General features: G+C 37.5%; 1 protein-coding gene across 1 annotated transcript in view; it reads left to right on the forward strand.

Annotated features, from left to right (window-relative positions):
- CAB39 (calcium binding protein 39) overlaps positions 1–21,610 on the forward strand; it is an 86,121-nt gene that overhangs the window by 21,528 nt on the left and 42,983 nt on the right. The window contains exon 2 of the mRNA XM_059393695.1: positions 13,146–13,301. Coding sequence (XP_059249678.1) covers positions 13,188–13,301 — 114 coding nt within the window. The 5' untranslated portion in view covers positions 13,146–13,187. The remainder of the gene's footprint in view (positions 1–13,145; positions 13,302–21,610) is intronic.

A 21,610-nucleotide genomic window follows, 5' to 3' on the forward strand; every position in this document is an offset into this window, starting at 1 on the left:
GAAGACAGGGAGTTTCTTTATCTTCTCTTGTTTTATGATTTCCCGGGACAACTGGCCTCATACCTTAATACAAAGTAAAGCTGGGCAGATCCTGCCCAGAAGGGAGGGGACATCCAGTCACCCATTAGAGATAAGACCCAAAGCTGTGACCTGAGTATTTTTGCTGAAGAAGTTATAAAACAGCCTGTCCTTTGGGGAAGTGTTGCAGTGACCCCCTCCTGACTCAGAAAAGAGCTGTGTTGATCCAACAATTTCAGCTCTGAAGCATTATTTAAAAGACATTGTTAGAGGTATATTTTGCATGGAATTATTGATATAAAATACCAAGTTTTGCCAAACTGTATTCATACAGAAAGTTGAAACGTGAAGACATGGACCTTAGTTTTTTTTAACTCAACTTTATTTGTAATATTACTAAGCTGATTTAAACTTTGGTATTCATTTAGTCACAACTAGAAGAAAAACATTTTTAAGAGCATTCCCTTTCAGTACACCTGAAAGGTTGTAGTTTAGTCCTGAGCAGACCACCTTTAAACAACAAAAGACATTTGAAAACTGCTCCTGGGGCCAGTCTTCAGCTGGGGTGAAGAGCAAATCTGTATAGAAAGAGCACACTTTTTTCTGCAGAAATGAAGTTAGTACACTTCTTAACTCCTAAGAGTTACTTAGCTGTGTGTTCAGTTTAGTTAAAATACTTCCAACTCTGTCTTTAAAGTGAATTGTAGAACTGTTGGAGTGAGTGTTTACATATACCCCACCTTGCTCCAGAAAGGATTTGAGGTAGCTTGAAATATTCTCTTGTACCTAGTTATCATAACTTTAGTCTTGAAAGTCCATAATGACCGCATAGCACACTGAAATCACCACAGTAAAACTTGACATGAGTAATATGATTCTCTCAATAAGTGAAATTTATCAGGAGGTTCCTGTTCATAAAATTAACACACAGCTTTTTTCTTTTTCTTTTCTTTTTTTAACACAAGCTGGTGGTTTAAAACAAGTTTTTGTAAAATAACTTTTGTCTATAAATCAGCTACTAAAGCAAAGCCCTCTCCTATAAATGTGTATCTCTTACTTTGTTGCTCAAATCTAGAATGGACATTATCATTAGAGAATATTTCATAAGCATTCATAATTTGACATTCCCATGTTTAGTGTGAGTAAAAGAAACTCTCAAGGATGAACAGAAAGCCAGTTTTAGAAGAACACAAAATTGAAATTATTTTTAAACATTACTTTTACTAAGCCCATTTCATTAAGTACTCATTCTGTAATTCACTTAAAACAAGAGGATCGAAAAGCTCATGGAAGGGTGTATACAGTTTTCATAGCCTAGCTCTTTATGTGTGCATTTCTGATGTTTAATAGAAAAGGAACTTCAGTTCTCAGTAATGAACAGTAAAAATCCATTCCAAAGTGTATGAAACTGAAGGATGGGCCAGTTTTTGTTTTGTGGGGGTAAGGAAGATTCAGGGGTATCTTTTCACATTTATTTAACTCAGTAATCTTAGAAATTGCCTTTTGCCTGTTTGATCAGAATTTTAAAAATCAGTATTTCTTAAAAAGTCACTTGGTGAATATTTATTTCTGGATACTCTGATAATTTAATACTATTTTGTTGTATGCTTTTGTAATCCTTGATCTATATGTAAGATGAAAAGACAGATAAATGCAAAGAGAATTTGGAGTCAAGAGATTTGCCTTGAATCCTGATATCCATACTCATTATGGGACCTCAGGGCCAGCCTTTTCTGTGAATCTAAAGATGTATAAGAAGTATTTACCATAGGAGTTCAAGAAGGTGGGAGGGATAGTTTTATGGATAGAAAGTGTTTATCGTAGTAAGAATACAAAAACACTAGTTTGAAGGAATGTTTGCATCCCTGTGTTTATTGCAACATTATTTATAATAACCAAATTATGGAAGCAGCCCAAGAATCCATAGATAGATGAATGGGTAAAGAAGATTTGGTAACTATATGCAATGGAATATTATTCAGCCATAAAAAAGAATGAAATCCTGCCATTTGCAACAACATGGATGGAGGTAGAGAGTATAATGCTAAGTGAAATAAGCCAGTCAGAGAAGGACAAATACCATATGATTTCACTCATATGTGGAATTTAAGAAACAGAGCAAGTGAACAAATTAAAAAACAAAAAGACACAAACCAAAAAACAGGTTCTGAACTAGAGAACTAACAGAAGGTTACCAGAGGGGAGGTGGGGTGGGGGGGAAGGTTGAAACAGGTGAAGGGGATTAAGAGGACACTTATCTTGAAAAATACACAGAACTGTTGTATCGCTGTGTTGTACACCTGAAACTGCCATAACATTGCATGTTGACTAAACTAAAAAAAAAGCCTGTAGACACTGAACTAGAGAATATACATCACACTATAATGCATAAGTGATCAGTATTGTTAAGTTTATTCTAATTTAAAATTAATAAAATCAGTCCGTGCAAAAAAAGTTGTGAATATCCAAAAGAGGATAGTTCTACCATTTGTGCCTCGGTCTTGGGAACCCAGCAGTATTCCATGTTGGTTAACTATCTGAATCCATCGCACTTTAATCAGAATTTTGCCATGTTTATATTCTTGGCACAAACAGCATACAGATGGGCAAATTAGAGTTGCTCTGCAAGTAGTGGTCCGGCTTTGTGCATAGCAACAGGTAAATTATAGGTGCTTTCCTAAGATTTCCTGCTCACTTCACCTACAAAACCATTTAAGTGGTGGCCCCTGGCCCTTTTCTGGCTAGGTTTCAAATTAAAACTTTCAAGTTAACTCCTGTTTGTTTATATATCTGTCATTTCTGTGGCCTTCTCTGTTTTTGAGAAGAGTTTTTCAGTGTCCATCAATAAGTGTATCTGGAGTCCTGTACAAAGTGTGTAACAAGATGGTTAATAATCAGTTTTGCCCCCACTGGGCTTCCTGAGTCATCGGGGCTGATACGTTTGTAAATAACAAGAGCACAGCTTCGTCAAGGTTTTAAAAGCTTCCGTGTGAGGAGGGAGGGAACTTGCACTGTGGGCTCTTCCTGAAGGGGCTGGCATTTAGACAAGGGGTGGGGATGGGCCGGATGTTGGACAAGTAGAGAAGGGTGCTCCCAAGGAGGGGCTACCCATGGTGGTATTGCAGTAGTTTTCCAAGAATTATTTCCAAGAGGGGCTCTGTAAGTCAGCTGTTGAAGGACTTGCCCATGTACTTATTCCTCTGTAGATGTGCTTCCTCTTCCTATCTGCCGTAAACAGAAAAGTTTGTTTATGGAACTGCAGTGGACACAGTGAACACGTGTAGATTAGAACAGTGAAGTAAAAGAGCTGTGAGGCTCTGTAGAGGAGAATGGATTGTTTTATATCAGAAACATCGATTAAGGTAGTCTTTTGTAGTTACCCATAAATTTAACCCTGGACAGTTTGGCAAATAAAGGGACAAAGCAAAAACACAATAGACATACCAATTAAAAGAAACATACCAATTCTTCAGAATAGGAACTTTTTATTAATTTTTTTAAATTATGAAAATGTTTAAGCATATACAAATAGAATCTAGTATAATGAATTTTCAGCTTCAACAGTTGTTAATGATTTGCTAGCCTTGTTTCATCTGTTCCCCCACCCCACCTTACTCTGAGGTGGAATATCTTGGAATATCTTAAAGCAAATCCCAAATTACTTGTACTTTGGCATGTATGTTTCACTAAGGGCATTTTTTTTTCTTACCTACGATAGTCCATTATACTACCTGACAGAATTAACAGATTCCTTGATTATCTCTCCAGTGAATAATTTTTCTGATTGCCAGGATACCTCTTTGACAGTTGGTTTATGTGAATCAGGGTCCATAGAAGATCCATACATTTGACTGTGTCTTGTGAGTCTCTTAATATTCTCTGCTCCCCACCCTGCCTTGTGCTGTTTCATCTGTTGGAGAAACCCAGTTAATTGACTTGTCCCTTGTTCTGGGCTTGACTTACTGCTTCCAGTGATGTTGTTTAAATTGTTGTTTATCCCCAGTTTCCTGTGGACTGGGCTCTAGAAACTTGATTAGATTCAGAATTTTTGTTTTATAGTCGGGGAAAAGGAGATCAAATACTTATAGATGATGAAGCTTTGTGTTTCCTATTGCATTATGTTGTGAGACAGATTGATGTCTGGCTGTCCTATTTTTAGCAATAGACCAGTGTCTTCCAAATTTTCAGCTCCAGTGTTTCCACTGAAGTTCTCCATCACCCTTTCATCTAGGATTTTAACGATCATCACTGATGATTGTTGCCTAGATCCTAGATTCATCAGGGATTACAAAATGGCAATTTTCTGTTTTTCTTAATGTTTATTAGCTGTGTGAATTTTCTAGAAAGTACTTTTCCTTGTCACCTATTTGGTTACCCTCAGACACGTCCTGTCTCAGAGAAGACAGGATAAATGTGCTGTTCCCCTTATTTTATTTACCAGTTTTGGGGATAGTGATTTGTTGCTCTCACAAACTGCAAGGTGACCAATGGATTTTTTTAGTACTATAGTTTTCATGGATTTTAATGTTTTACTTATATTAACTATATTAAATATATAATAATTTATATATTATATATATTCAGATGTTTGTGTGTCAATTCATTGTGGTCATTTTTTTTTTAAGATTTTATTTATTCATTTGAGAGAGAGACAGTAAGAGAGAGAGCATGAGCGAGGAGAAGGTCAGAGGGAGAAGCAGACTCCCCATGGAGCTGGGAGCCCGATGCGGGACTCGATCCCGGGACTCCGGGATCATGACCTGAGCCAAAGGCAGTCGTCCAACCAACTGAGCCACCCAGGCGTCCTGTGGTCATTTTTTTTAATGCCCAAATTATATCTTTTTAGGTCTATGAGAGCCTTTCAGATTGACTCCTGTGTCTTTTTTGTCACGAACCCATTCATCTTTGCTTCCTGAAGTAATTAACATGTCCCAAGTTCATCTTGTTTGTGTATTTCCTGTGCCTTCGTGGAGACCTGGTTCCTCTTACAAGGACTGAGCTTGTATTAATTTTTAAAAATGGCACTTTTGGAACACCTGGGTGGCTCAGTCAGGCCGCTGCCTTCTGCTCAGTTCGTGATCCCAGGGTCCTGGGATGGAGTTCCACATCGGGCTCCTTGCTCAGCAGGGAGCCTGCTTCTCTGCCTCTGCAGCCTGCTTGTGCTCTCTCTCTCTTTCTCTCTCTCTTTCATTCTCTCTGACAAATAAAATTAAAAAAAAAAAAAAACACTTTTATCAAGAAAAAACAGTATTACATGCACATTATAAATACTTAACCTTAAAAATTTAGTATACAACTCATATTCTCACTACCTGTTACTAATCTTTGATATTTCTTTCTCTTAGTATATGTATCTGCACATGTAGATCACACATGGGATTGTTTTATACACATACACAATATGTATATATATTTGCACTTTTATATCTAAAATATTTTCAGGGGGGAAGAATTGTGGGCATTTTTTCATTTCCATAGAAGTCTTCAGAAGCATTTATTTTAGATGACTTTACAGTGTTCAGTTATATTTACTGAAGATTTTTGTTGTTTTCCCCATTTTCCACTTTTGAAAATGATAATTCATTTGCCATCCTGGCACATAAATCTTAAAGAAGCAGATTAAAGGAGCAGAGAGAAACATTTTTTAAGCCTACTGCTATGTAATAAACACTCATTATAATATGAAAGATACTGGTAACCTGATAGTGCATAGTTGTTTTAAGTCCCAGCCCTTCCACTTTACTAACTAGCTTCATGATATTTGAACAAATTATCCAGTATTTTTTTTTTTTTTTAATTTGACAGCGAGATCACAATAGGCAGAGAGGCAGGCAGAGAGAGAGGGGGTGAAGCAGGCACCCTGCCGAGCAGAGAGCCCGATGCGGGGCTTGATCCCAAAACCCTGAGATCATAACCTGAGCCAAAGGCAGAGGCTTAACCAATGAGCCACCCAGGTGCCCCCAAATTATCCAGTATTTTTGAGCCTTAGTTTATTTGCCTATAGAACAGAAAAAAATAAAACTTCTGTTAGGAATGAAGGATCAAAAGAGTTCCACTCTTTCCTTGAGGATCAAAAGAAGTAGTTCATTCATTCTACAGATATTTCAAGGTATGTACCAGGAACTCTTCCAGTTTCTGGGTCTATAACAATGAATGAGTGAAACCAATAAGGTCTTTGTTTTCATAGGACTTTTTAACAGAAAGGAGCAGATAAACATGTCAGTTTATGGTGATAAGTGCTGAGAGAGCAATGAAGAAGATAAGGAGATGAGAGCAGGGAAGAGGTGCTATTTTGGAAACAGTGGTCTGGGAAGGCCCTATTGATAGGGTGTCATTTGAGTAGAAGTGTGAGTAAAATGAGGGAGAGAGCGGTGGTGATTTGAGCTAAGAGCTCTTCATAAACAGTATGGGGAATGTGTTAGGCCTGGCCCGGGAATTCAAGCCAGAGAGTGTGCCTCAAGTCTAGAGCACAAGAGATGAGAACAGAGGAATGGATCACAGGGAGCTTTACGAGCCTTGGTTAGGAGTTTGGATTTTATTCTGAATGAAATGGGAAGTCATTAGCGGGAGGTATTGAACAGAGGAGTGAACACTGCTTTGTAATCATTATGTAATCATATGAGAGACCTTATTTTAAATACTGCCACTGTTACTACTACTACAGCTCTCTGGTTTACCATCTAGGCTATGCAAGAGTGGCAGTTTGACTCCTGCATAGTGTCCAGTGTTGAACATCCTTAGCCCCTGGAAGTCTAGTCAGGGTATATTAATTGCAAAAGACACTCCAAAGTCTTGTATCTCTTGGGCACTTAATTTTGGTTTTGACATAGTTAATGATGAGGTATGTATTTGGTGGCTTTGTTCATTAACCAAAGGTTCAATTGCTTCTTCAAGCTATTGATAGTTTATTTTAATGGAGCTAAGTCATTACATCTTATTTACAGCTGAAAAGGGCATGTATCCTGTTCCTCCAGAAGCTGAATCAAAACTTTTAAGATGCAAGTTTAAAAAGAAAAATAAGATCATTAATTTTGTTATCCAGTCTGTGAATAGTCTCTCTCTTTTTTTTTTTTTTTGCTCATTTTTCATTGTGGAAATAGTCACAAATCAGATTTTAGAAGGAAAAAAAAAAAAAGCCTGCGTAACTATCCTTTATTACTGTTTATTCAGATTTGACCAAATGCAGATGGTGCGCTAAGCACATTTAAACACATGTAATTTAATGCTTATGCTAAGTTTTGAGGTAGCTATTGTTTTTCTCATTTTAGAGGTGAGGAAAAGGGGCTTAGAAAAGTCCGAGTAAGCTAAAGCACGGTGAAATCAGGATTTGAACGCAGGTTATCTTTAAAGCTGTGTAATTAACCACTGTGCTTTATATGATTGCACCGCACAACTGTATGGATGGTCTGGCACCTAGCACGACATCTGGCATGTTGTAGATATTCAGTATTTGTTTGAATTAAGGAACATGAGCCCTAGAAGCAGGACATTAGGCCTCAGAACTGGCTATCTAAAAATGGGTTCAGGTGAGTACAACATTTCACACTTTCCATGACTGCTTAATTAAGGTACTTTAACAGTGTTTGTAGCAATCATCTTACTGTGTGTGGGGTTTTTGTTTGTTTGCAGTTTTTGCTTTTACCACCAAGTTTATGAGTCAGATCTAACAGGTTAGTATAGATTCCTGTGAACTCAACAGCCTAGGAATGTGTCGTCATTCAGCACTTTTCCTTTTTGTCCCTACACACATACACCCATATCCGTGCACATGGGAGTGTTGTCTTCCTCAGAGCAGGTGCCCCTGATGCCTTTAGTTTGTGGCGTATAGTGAGTGCGCAGTCACTACGTGAATGGCTGCATGTCCTATGGACCACTTGACTACTTTTCTGTATTTATCAGTTCATAGGTGAATAGAATTAGTTACAGTTAAGAGGGGGTCACACAAGCCAGAAGCAGTCAGATGCCTAAGGAGGGCAATGCCTTGCAGTACTCACTCTAACAATGTTAGACTTTTATTTTCCCCGTAGGTGTTCTGTATGTTCTTAAGCACTTTTTGAGGTGGAGCCTTACGCTCTTAGGAGATATTAAGTGACCATTTCTAGTATCATCTGGTCTCCATCTGTTTTTTTTTTTTTTTTTAATATTTTATTTATTTGACAGAGAGAGAGAGAGCACAAGTAAGCAGAGTGTCAGGGAGAGGGGGAGAGCGAGAAGCAGACTCTCCGCTGAGCAGGGAGCCCGATGTGGGGCTCGATCCTAGGACACTGGAATCATGACCCAAGCTGAAGGCAGCTGCCCAACCAACTGAGCCACCCGGGCACCCCTGGTCTCCATCTGTTTTGAAGAGAGTAGACTTTCAGTACAAAAGACCACAGATACAGAGCAAGTAATGAAAAGGAGAATGTATACCAAACTGTTCATACCCATTGTCTCTATAGGCTGTGCTGGTGACTTTCATGGTCTACCTTGAGTCATCCTTTAATATTTGAATTTTGCATAATGAATAATGTCACCATTTCTTTAAAAAATAGAAGTTTAACTCTCAGTGATACACGTAGGTGCAGCAGTAGATACAAAGACTTTCATATTTCTGACCCCCACCCCAACTCCCCCCCCAACCCCCAAAGATATAGAAGCTTTGCTTATGTGAACAAAAGCACAAAAAGTGTTTTTGGGGGCACCTGGGTGGCTCAGTGGGTTAAGCCTCTGCCTTTGGCTCAGGTCATGATCCCAGGGTCCTGGGTTCGAGCCCTGCATCGGGCTCTCTGCTCAGCTGGGGGCCTGCTTCCTCCTCTCTCTCCACCTACCTCTCTGCCTACTTGTGATCTCTGTCAAATAAATAAAATCTTTAAAAAAAAAAAAGTGGTTTTTGTTTTTGTTTTTAATTTCTTGGTGATTTCAGTGATCCTAGTCATTATGTGAACCAGATTTCCCAGAGCATCCCCTAAGGGTGATATTGGCCCCATTTATAACCACTGCCCTACGTGGAGGATAATGAAGTTCTGCATTTGGTGTCTGTAGAGATTGAGAAATTGAGAATAGAGAGATTGAGAAAATAGAATTGACTGAAACTGTGAACTGATTATATATGGAAGAGCTAGCAACTAGAAAGAATCGAGTATGATGACCAGGGTTTGGGACTAGATGAAAGAATTCATTTGCCATGAAGGGGAACTTAAAAAAAGAAGTAGGGCTTGGGGATGAGTTTTGAGTTGCCTGGAGGACATTTATAGAAAGCAGTACTTGGAAATGTAGGCCAGTTGGTTGGGGAACAAGATGGATTTCAGGTTACTGAAACCATAGGTAGGGGTGCCTGGGTGGCTCAGTTGGTCACGCATCTGACTCTTGGTTTCAGCTCAGGTCATGATCTCACGGTCATGGAATTGAGCCCCATATCCAGCTCCGCGTTCTGCACCCATCTACTTCAGCTTCTCTCTCTCTCTCCCACTTGTGCATGCGCTTTCTCTCTCTCTCTCTCATTCTCAAATAAATAAATAAATAAGAGTTAAAAGAAAAAGAAACCACGGGTAGATGAAATCAATCGAATATAGAGTAAGAACACAGCCAAGGGTGGAACCCGGAAGGACATCAACATTGTAGTAAAGATGAGTCTGAAATAAATGCAGAAAGAAAGGGAGAGCAGTGCATGGAAGCACTGCTTGGTATTCACACAGACTCCTTTCCTGCAGCTTTAGCATAGAGTTCATAAATGTTGTTTTTAATATGAAACCAGTATATTTAATTATTTAATTATTCCTCGCCCCCCCCCCCAGTCGATTGCCTCGAATTTTCAAGTTAAATTTCCTGTGTAAGGCTTCTTTATCTTTGGGATCGATACAGCATACAGGACAGTTCAGCATCAGGAGCAAGCTTACCTCCAGTTTAAGAATTGTAGGTGTATGGGTTTCCACAGCCCTCTAGAATGCTAACAGTGGCTGGTTTTCTCCCAATTGCATTAGTAATTTTGGCTCAGCCTGAAGAATCCTGTTGAGATATATTATGAACCGAAAAACCTTTTTTTGAAGGGATGGAGGAAATTGGTTGTATTTGAAAGCTAAATGGATTTTTCAATTACATGTTTTTGTCCATTTCTGTTCATGAACTCCAGTTATGTCCAAAACGTAGTTTAGGCAGTTTTAAAACAGTATGAAGAAATAGTTTGAACATATGGAAAAGTTGAGTAACAAAGAAAATCCAGGTACCCACCATCTAGATTTAAAAATTAAGATTTGTACCATATTTGCAAACATGGTACTCTGGCTTGGAAGTAGGTGACATATTCTGGGAACAAAAAGAACATCAGTGTGGTTGGACCTCTGTGATAAAGCCCGGGGCATTGGGCCATGACTTGGAAATGGGTAAAGCCTAGGAGGGCTGTGGTAGGAATTTGGATTTTATTATAAGGGCAGTACAGAATTATTGAAGGGCCTTCATCAATGGGCTCTTGTTACGAATCCCTAAAACTCCTTCAAATACTTGTAATGAAATATTGCTGATGGTAAAGAAGGAAAAGAGGGAACCTGGAAAGGCAGGCAGGTCCTTATGCTGAAAGGTATCTTTTAACCATCTTAATCTTTTTGTTTACCATTGCTTCTCCGCCCAGGTATCACCATACTTGGGATCATCAGTTCCAAAACTCAGACATGTGCCTGAGTGTGTTTCATCTCCAAGGATCTTGCTGAGGAGTGTCCACTTCTTGTTTTGGGTACTTGTTACTAACTGTATTTCCTCAGAGTACAGTCTTACTAGTTTATATGTTCTGCAAAATTGGCTGCATAGTATATTAATTAAAAGGAATGATTGTGTCATGCTTCCTCTTTTCCCTCACAGAAGCACATTATATGGGTTCTCTTCAGCAGCTGTACCCTTTCTGCTATGATGAGTATTTGGTTTATGGCAGAACTTTTTAAAACTCCCTTTGCCCTGGAAAGTCACTTCTTCAACCATTGAGCCAGAGCTGAAAATATCTCTGTTGCGTAGCACCGTAACACTTCCTGCAAAATACCATTAAACATTCCTACCCTCCACCCAGCATTGATTTGTAGCATCATTGCTATTATTTGCAGAGTACAAATAGGAAAGATTGTATTTTCAGGGGATTTGTTGTGATTGTGAATTCACTGTGTTTATGAAAAAGCAATCTGCATTAACCCCTCAAAAAAAAAAAAAAGTAATGGGAGAGAGTGATGCAAGATTTGTGGATATCTGTGCCTATGAACATAATTTGTGTACCCAGTCAGGTAATCAGATAATGTAATAGCCATTTGGGATAACTCAGTTATAATTGATCTAAACTTCTTGTCATAGAAAAGATATTTAGATAAAATTTTATGCATCTTTGGATTTTGAGAACCTGTGGTTCTCTTTGGTCCTGTGATCAAACAGATTTACAAGCTGATAGAAAGATGGTAAGTTGTTATATAGGTGATAACTTGGGTGTAAAGATTGGTCAGAACAGGTCATATCAAAACATGTCAAGAGGGGCACCTGGGTGGCTCAGCAGGTAAATCCTCTGCCTTCAGCTCAGGTCATGATCTCAGGGTCCTGTGATCGAGCCCCACATCGGGCTCTCTGCTCAGCAGAGAGCCTGCTTCATGTCCCCCACCCCACCCCTGCCTGCCTCTCTGCCTATTTGTGATCTCTATCAGTCAAAAAAATAAATAAAATCTTTAAAAAAAAAAAATAACAAAAAAACTTGTCAAGAAATAACACACTTATTCATGTTTTCATTGTAGGCTTAACATTAGCGTTAATTTGCATGCTCTTCCCCCCAAGTGTGTTTTTATAAACAGACATGCAGGTCCCTGTATCTCAGACTTAAGAGAAAAAACATTCAAATACTTTATTCAAGTAAAGTCTTAGGCAAAGTCCAAAAGAAGTGTTAATGATGCTGTGCAGTGGAGATATTTTGTGTTGACATGGGGGAAAAAAAAACTTGGGCAGAGGTGGGCAGTGGGCCCCAGGGACAGTTAAATATAGGAGATTGAAAGTCACAGTTTGAAAACCACTGACCTAAGTGCTCTGTAAGGTTCTTCTCAAAAATGTTACCTTTTGGTATCTTATATGAGGTTGTTTAATGTCTATGAACTAACTTCTTTCAGTTTATCTAGTAAAAGTTATTATAAGTTCTGACACGTTCCCAAGTTAATTCCATTGTCTGTCTTGTTAGTAACTTTGTTTTTTCATGGTGACTTCTTGGAATAGTTGATGTCCTCTTTTCACATGATGTAATATTGTGGTTTATGTGGTCGAAATACTGTTTTCTGCTACCCACAAAAAATCAAGAACTTCCAGAAGTTCATTATTCCCAGGGTTTTATCCAGTGAGTTCCTTCATAGGAGATAGTCTTATCCAGGCAGAAAGAGTACACATTGAAACTGTTACTTAAGGGACTTGAGGATCTGCCTGGAGATTGTTCAAGGCTCGGTCCAAGATTCTCTCCAACTCTGAGACCATGACTGACTAAAGAGAAGGAGGTGTGTGCCCACTGGTTGCTTGGGAAGAAACAGTGTAAACAAACACTGGCCAAGACCAAGAGAATGAGCCTGTTGCTAGTGCTGTTTGGCTGAGCTCCTTACCTAGCTTTTTGCCTCGGTTTCCTCAACTGTAAAATAGAGATATCTATTAATAAGAGGTATAGTCCAGTGACTAAGGACACTTTGGATCAAGACAGACCTGAGCTGGTTTTATTGTTTAGTACCTTGAGTCAGTTTCTTGACCTCATTAAAGTTCACTTGTAAATGGGAGTTAATAATGGTAGTAATGTCCCTCAGGGAATTGTTTAAAAAGATCACATAAGGTGATGAATTAAAGTGCTCAGTATGGGGCCTGGCAGTACTAGTTGCCCTGCTCATCAGCACCAGCATGTTCCTCCTCAAATGAGTGGTTAGGAGAGCAGGTGATAAAAAGGTATTTTGAAAAGTACAAAGTGTTCTGTAATTCTAAGATATTTCTGCATTATCATTTCCTTTGATTATTTGTGGGTTTCTCAGTTCCTGCTCATTTTGAAAGTTCTTTCATAAAGTGACTTTCTCAAACACTGATTTTCTTCCCATGTTAGGATTTAAAAAGCATGTTTTTTTCTCTTGACCCCACTTTTTCTCACCTGTGCCTTTCTGTGCCCGCAGGTAAAGCAGGCAGAGCGCAGCGAGGCATCCATCGCTGCCGCCATGCCGTTCCCGTTCGGGAAGTCACACAAATCTCCAGCAGACATTGTGAAGAACCTGAAGGAGAGCATGGCCGTTCTGGAAAAGCAAGACATATCTGACAAAAAAGCAGAAAAGGTATGTATTTGGCTTTATTTTATGTTTTCAATTTTTTGATTAGGAGCAAATACAAGACAGATTATGGGGTGATTTTAAAAGATCAATAATTCCCAATTTGGAGTTTTTAAAATAGAGTCCTAAAGCAGCATTTGCTAATGCTTAAATACCATATGCTTTCTTCTGTACTGCCATCTAATAGATTGATTTCTAACTTTTTTCTCGGTTTTTCATTTCAGGTTTTCAAGTTTGTTTAAATTGGGGGGATGGTGGTTTTGTTTTTGTTTTTGTTTTGTTTTCATTGTTGAAGTGGTTTATCTGATTCCTGAAATCACTGTTTCCACTGGTGGTTGTCTTGGAGCAGTACCTCTCCTGGTTTCCTTTCCTCCTTTCTGTGTTGCCTTTATCCATGACTAGTGTTTCCTTCTACCCAGTCACCATAGCCTAAAACTTGGCTTTCATCCCAGTCTATCTCCTTCTTCTTTAAGATGTGATCTTTCACAAAATAGTATTAACCCCTGCTTCCTAAGGGATTTATGAATTGATCATGACATCCATTCCCACTTGATGAAGACCCTCATGACCTTTCTTAAGGACCTTAGCAGTAGCTTAGTCCTTAGTATTCTTTGTAAAATATCTCCCCTACTTTAAACCTTCCTTGCAGACTCCTTCCATGGCGCACAAGACCCTTCATGACCTGGTCTCTGCTTCTCTAGGTGATTTTCAACGCTTCTTCCCTTTATTCTGTGTACTCTAACAATCTCAGCTTGCCTCTGTTTGTTAGAGCAACTAAAGCAAATAATCAGCTATACTGTTTTTAATGCCTTTGTCTTATCCACCCCCTCCATTTCTACCTCAGACCCACTCATCTTTCAGAACCACCCTGTACCTTTCTTTTTTCCTAGATGGCTTCCCAGAGTACACCCTTTCCTTCCTCATCCTTACCCCTATCTCTTTTGGCCACCTCCTTTGGAAATGCCAGCACTGCCATCATCTTAAACATGATTTTGTTTGTGTCAGATTTTTGTCTCCCTTATTAGAACATGGGCTCTTTGACCCATGTGTTATCTCTGGTCCACTTATGCCCTCCACAGTACCTAACTTCCATGGGCTGGGACTCCCTACTATTATTTGAATGAGTATTTCATCACTCATTGGAATGACATTTACCACCCTGTTGTTTTTTTAGAAGGTTGTTTCCTGTCTTGGGTTGTTGAATATTCGACTGCTTAACATCTTTTTTAAGTCCAAGGCTCTGGTTTACATTCTCTTTTTCTTGTGAAGAAAAGTTCATACTCATGGGATTAAGATTTGTTACAGGCTATTCAGTTAGATCTTCCCTGGAAATTTTAGTCTCTCACATTCTCATCACAAGATATTGATAAATGTTAATGATATGATAAAACTTAAAAGACAAAAGGTCTGGTGTAACAGATGACAGCTAGATTCTCATATTTGTGTTTGCATTCAGTCTGCTGTCATGTGTTAGTTATTTTGGTTGAAATACATAAAGAAAATCTGGACTCATACAGATGTATAGGTAGGAAAAGGAGGTATATTTTAAGAAAAGGCTTTCAAATAATTTTGAATTTTTTTTATACCAAACCAAAATTCAACAATTGATAGTTCCTTGGTTGTAATAGAACCTGAAAGTATTGTGAATATACTTTTCATACTCTGTATTTTGAAAAGATCTTTTTTTTTAAAAGATTTTATTTATTTATTTGTAAGTAATAAATAAATAAAGATTTTATTTATTTATTTATTTGTCAGGCAGAGATCACAAGTAGGCAGAGAGGCAGGCAGAGAGAGAGAGAGAGGAGGAAGCAGGCTCCCTGCTGAGCAGAGAGCCTGATGCGGGGCTCAATCCCAGGACCCTGGGATCATGACCTGAGCCAAAGGCAGAGGCTTTAACCCACTGAGCCACCCAGGCTCCCCTAATACTCTGTATTTTGAAAAGATCTTTTATCCATGTATGATTTTGTAACATTCATTGATCATTTAGAAAGTATTAGATAACTGACATAGACACATATCTTCCAAATGCTAACACACAGAAAAGTCTTACGTATTGGGAAGTGATCTGCAGTTTGTATTCAAAATTTAGATTTGGTAACAAATACTGTTGGGTGTTTCTTCTAAAAGTGACAGGTTTACTTCATTGATTTTCAAGAAAATACCTGCCAGATGTCCAAGCCTGAATGATATGTCAGTTTTCTTTTAAGTAAAAATGATTTTCCATTAAAAAAGTGGCTTGTTCAGCTCATAGCTCAACAGTTGTACAAGTATGTTTCCTTAAGACAGCCAGTTACACTTCCGGAAGGGTCAGAAGGTGTTTATGCATGCTCCCCATTTATCACACCAATGTTAAAAAGACATATGTGTACTCAAAGATCAAAATTTAATAAAATGAATATTTTGTTCCTGCTTCCTCCTGACATTCTTAAGTGAAACTGACTTTTTTTTGTTTGTTTGTTTGTTTTTGTTAACTGAGTGCATGATGATATAGATTACAGTGATAGCTAGTACAGTTTGCTGTCCATGTCTTGACTCAGTCTCGGAGGTCATTGCTATCAGTGCAAATGGCAGTATAACAGAAAAAGGCAAATAATGTGTTGGTATTGATTGAAAATAATTTTGACCTCATGGTTCCCTTGAGAGGGTCTTAAGGGTCCCTAGAGGTCTACACTTTGAAATCTGTGGTGGCTAATGGAAGGTGTATGTGTGTGTAGGTCAGTTGCATCAGGTAGGGGGAGTATCCTAATTTAGATGGGGTATGTGAGGAAGCTTCCTTGAGGAGGTGGCATTGGAGATGAGTTCTGTAATTATAGAAAACAAGTTTAAGACTGCCTGGATGGCTCAGTCAGTTAAACGTCCAACTCTTGGTTTTGGCTCAAGTCATGATCTCTGGGGATCAAGCCCCGCTCTCTCAATGCTCTCTCTCACTCGCTCACACACACTCTCTCACTCTCTCTATCTGTTAGAATTCGTATCATCTACTTTACTAAATCAGTGGTTTTCAGCCAGGGGCAATTTTCCCCTTTATGGGACATTTGGCAATGTCTAGAGACATTATCGGTTTTAACACTGGAGGGAGGATTGCCACTGGCATCTAATTAGTAAAAAGGCCAGACATGTGCTAAGCATGGGGCAGCCCCCACAACCAGGAATTATCTGGCCCAAAATGTCAGTAACACTGAGGTGAACTGCTGCTTTAAACCTTAGCAAAAATAGACTTCCTGCTATTAGGATAAACAAAGCAAAGAAAAATAGTTGAATTTATGAAAAATTTCATTTCAGAGAAAAAGAATTCTGAAAGGCAATCCATGTAAATTATTTACTCTGAAATAGATTAAGAAGAGGGAGGAGGACCATGAATTTTCTGACTCACCTTGTTAATCAAGCTTCAAAAGAAAGTAGCAACTGCTGCAAATGGTGAAGAGGGAACTGAGACCTAAAAACAATGAAAAGATGAAAATCTCAACACTCGTTAAAAACCATGAGAAACAACTTAGACTTCACACTTCAGACTGAAAACTTGAAGGTAGTCCCAATAAAATCATGCTAGCTATGACTTAGTTAGCATTGTTCTGGAAATCCAGCCAGTATATAAAGAAATTGTTTAGAAATAAACATAAATCTACTACCAATAAACAGGGAAAATTACATTGTTGAGATATTCGTATATCTGTGTAAAACACAAGTAAACCAATTTGAAAGTGAGAGTTCACCAGGGCAGCTAAATTGATAGAGAATTCATAGCACCCCTAAATGCCAATCAGAACTATTTAGAAATTGTTATATTTTAAGAAAGTACCTCATTTACAATAGCAACAAAAAAGTATAAGATGTCTGGGAATACTTTAATCAGGAAGTATGAAGAACCTATATGTAGAAAACTATAAAACCTTATTTGGAGGCACCAAAGAATACCTGGTCCATGTTATCAGCTGGCATACAGTTAAGATGCCATTTCTTCTAAAATTAATTTTTAAGCTTAAAGCAATTTAATTTAAATGCCAGTAAGATTTTTGTAATTTAAAAAATTTTCTTAAGTTCTAGAAAAGTAAAAAAATAGCTACAAAGTTGTGGCAGGATTGAAGGAATATAAATTCTACTTTATTTTGAAGCAAAACACTTCACCATCCGCTCACAGTCTTTCCAACCATAGTTAATAAAACTCGGTCCTTCTTGTTTTTTAGGCCAAGAGTCTTGCATCATGCATGACTCCTTTCACATTTCCCATATCCAGTTCATGAAGCAAATCCATTCACTTTATTTGGGGGAAAGAAAATTTAAAAAGCCAGAATCTAACCACGTCTCCCATTTTGCTAGTTACCACTTTGGTCTGGCCTACCATTATCTCTGCTCTGGATTAATACAGTATCCTTTTAACTGGTCTCTCTTGCCTCCCTACAAGCATAGTGGTTCTTTCAAAACATGAGTCAAATAATATTTTCCTTAGAGTAAAAGTCAGAGTCCTTACAAGGGTCTGAACTAAGTTCTACAGGGCAAATCCTTGTCTAGGCCTGTTTTTATGAGGCTTGTGAGTTAAGATTGGTTTTTACATTTTTAAAGGATTGGTTTAAAAAGCAAAGAAGAATATGGAACAGCGATCTTATGTGGCCTGCAAAGCTTAAAATATTTGCTGTCTACCCTTCAGAGGAGGGTGAGTTAGCTAGGGGTGGTGGTGCAGAGGTTGAAGCAATGGCATGGTCTTAACTAATAAAATGCAATACAGAAAAAATACAGCTTTGCACTAGAATCTTTAAAAACAAAAACAAAAAAACTACATGCCAAAGGAGAAAACAAAACAAAATCACTAAAAATACTTGATTAAACCAAAAGAAGGCCGAAAAAGAGGAAAAGGAGGAATTAAGGAACAGGTGGGACAAATGGAAAATAAACAGCAAGATGATAGACTCAGATACCATAGCAGTAATCACATTAAATATAAATGGTCCGAATACCTCAATTAAAAGACAGAGATTGTTGATTTGAATTGATTTAACTTTATGTGCCTATAAGAAATGAACTTTAAAGATAATGACACAGGGATACCTGGGTGGCTCAGTCAGTTGAGCCTCCAACTCTTGATTTCGGCTCAGCTTGTGATCTCAGGGTCATGATATCCAGCCCCACAACAGACTCCATGCTCAGTGTGGAGTCTGCTTGCGATGCTGTCTGTCTCCCTCTCCCTCTGCCCCTCCCCTCACCTGTACTCCTGTACACTCTAAATGAATGAATGAATGAATGAATGAATATTTTAAAAGTAAATAAAGATAAGGACTCAGCTTACAAGAATGGAAAAAAGATATGCCATGTTAATACTTGTCAAAAGAAAAAACTGGAGTGCCTCTTTTAATATCAGGCAAAAGTAGATTTCAGAGCAAAAGAATATTACCAGGGATAAAATCATTTCATGATAAAACAGAGGTCAATTAATCCAAGAGATACAGCAATCCTAAATATTTATGCAACTAGTAACAGAGCCTTAAAGCAAAAGCTGATAAAATTGCCAGATAAGTCAGTCACATCCACAATTTTAATTGGAGATTTTGGTACCCCAATCTTAGTACTTGATAGAACAAATAAGTAGACAATCAGCAAGGATTTTCTAGTAGACCAGAAAGATACTATCAGCCAACTTGACCTGACTGATAGTTATAGAACCACAGCAGAACACTTCCACCCTTGTGACATATGGCACATTTTTCGTAAATGTAGACCATATTTTGGGCCTTAAAAGAAGTTCTATTACATTTAAATGGATAAATTTATATAATATATGTTCCATGACTACAGTAGAATTAATTAGATGTAGTAAATTAATTAGACATCAATAACAGTCTTAGAAAAATTCCAGAATATTTGGAAACTAAACATCTGAGTAATTCATGGATCAAAGAAATTAGAAAGTTGAGTGGAATAAAAACAAAACACAAACAAATAAAAATAAAATAAAAACAAAACACATCGGAATTAGTTGCTTTTAAAACATTAGTTGGGGAAATTTTATAGCATTAAATGCAAATGTTAGAAGAAAGGTCTTAGTCCCCACCTTAAGAAACCAGTAAAAGAGCAAATTTAACAGAGTAAGAAGAAAGGAAGTAAATAAAGATCAGATCAGAAATTCATTAAATAAAAATCAGGGAAAAAACTCAAAACCAAAAAGCTTGATCTTTGAGAAGATGAATAAAATTGATAAAATCTAGCTAGGACTGATCAGAACAAGACACAAGTCACCAGTATCTGCATTGAAGGAGTTGAAATCACCACAGATTCTACAGATCTTAAAAGGGTAATCAGGGGATATTGTGAACAACTTCATGCCAATGAATCTGACAACTTAGATGAAATGGACAGATTCTTTGAAAGACATAACTTGCTCAGGCTCACTCAAGGAAAAAAATAGATGACTTATATCCATTAAAGTAATTCAAAATTAGTAATTTTCTCCCCCCGCCCCAAAAAATCTAGCCATAGATGGTTTCACTAAAAATTTCTACCAAACATTTAAGGAAGAAATAACATGATTTCTACGTAAACTTCTCTAGGAAATTTAAGAAAAAAATATTTAACTCCTTCTCTGAGGCCAGGATTACCCTAATACCAAAACCAAAGACATTACAAGAAAATTATAGACTAATATCCCTTAGTGAACTAGATGCGCAAGTTATAAACTAAATTTTAGGAAATTGAATCTAACAGTAGGACCATACATCATGGCAAGTGATATATTATTTCTAGAACCCATGGCTGGTTTAACATTCAAAAATCAATCAGTATAGTTGATTGTATTGACAAACTACATGTCAGTAGGTGAAAAGAAAGAAGAGGGGGGAAAAAAACCGATTCTGATGAAAACTCTCAGGAAATTAGGAATAGAATTTCCACAACCTAACAAGGGACATCTACAGAAACCCTGCAGCTAGCACTATATACATAATGATGAAAGGCTGAATCATGTATTTCCAAGAACAAGAATAAGAAAGGGGGAAAAAGAAAAAGGGATGTTTACTTTTACCACTTCTGTTCAACTTTGTTCTAGGAGTTTGTAGTGCAGTCAGGCAAGAAAAAAATAAAAGGCATGAAGAGGAAGATGTAAAACTATATTTGTGGATGATGTGATCATCTACATAGAAAAGCTGAAGGAATTTACAAAAACGCTAGTAGAACTAATACATAAATTCAGCAAAGTCACAGGTTACAATATAAATCTACAAAGACAGTTGTATTTCTGTAATAATACAATGGAAAATCCCAAATTGAAATTGAAAAAAAAAAATCATTTGGAGTAGTATCGAGAAAATAGAAAACATTTAGAGATAATCTTACAAAGTAAAAGACCTATGCACTGAGAACTACAAAATCTTGCTAAGAGTTGAATGACCTACATAAGTGAGAAATATACCTGTTCGTGGGTTGGAAGACTCAATATTGTTAAAGTGTCAGATCTCCCCAAATTGTGATTTTATAGATTCGTTGCAATCCTAGCAGGCTTGTTTATAAAAATTGGCAAGCTGGAAAATTCAGAGGATGTACAATCAAAACAAATTGGAACAAAAACAAAGTCGGAGGGTTTATAGCATCTGATTTCAAGAATTCTAAAGGTGCAATAATCAAAACAGTGTGGCATCAACATAAAGAAGACACATAGGTCAGTGGAACAGAACAGAATTAGAAATAAGCCTACATGTATATAGAAAATTTTTGAGAAAGGAGCAAATGGAATTCAGAGGAGAAAGGGTAGTTATTTTCAACAGTTGGTGCTGAAACAATTTGATAGCTACATATGTGAAAAAAATGTTGGACCCATAACTCATTCCATATATGAAAATTAACTCAAAATGGATCACACAACTAAATGTAAAACCTAAAATTATAAAGCTTCTAAAAGAAAACATAAAATCTTCTAAATCTTCTAAACAGAAAACAAAGTTCTTTGGGCTAAGCAAAGAATTCTTAGATCTGTTACCAAAACATACTCTATTAAAAGAAAAATTAGTAAATTGGAATTGATCACCACTAAAACTTTCTGCCTTTCAAAAGATACTAATAAAAGAATGAAAAGACAAGCCATAGAAGGAGGGAGAATCTTTGCAAAGCATATATCTGATATAAGATTGCATCCAGAATATATGAAGAACTCTGAAAACTTAGCAATATGAAAACAAACAATCCTATAAAAAGTGGGCAAGAAATCCAAATATACACTTCACCTAAGATTGCATCCAGAATATATGAAGAACTCTGAAAACTTAGCAATATGAAAACAAACAATCCTATAAAAAGTGGGCAAGAAATCCAAATATACACTTCACCTAAGA

The sequence above is a fragment of the Mustela nigripes genome, chromosome 3 (assembly GCF_022355385.1).
Source record: "Mustela nigripes isolate SB6536 chromosome 3, MUSNIG.SB6536, whole genome shotgun sequence".
In the NCBI taxonomy this organism is placed as follows: domain Eukaryota; kingdom Metazoa; phylum Chordata; class Mammalia; order Carnivora; family Mustelidae; genus Mustela; species Mustela nigripes.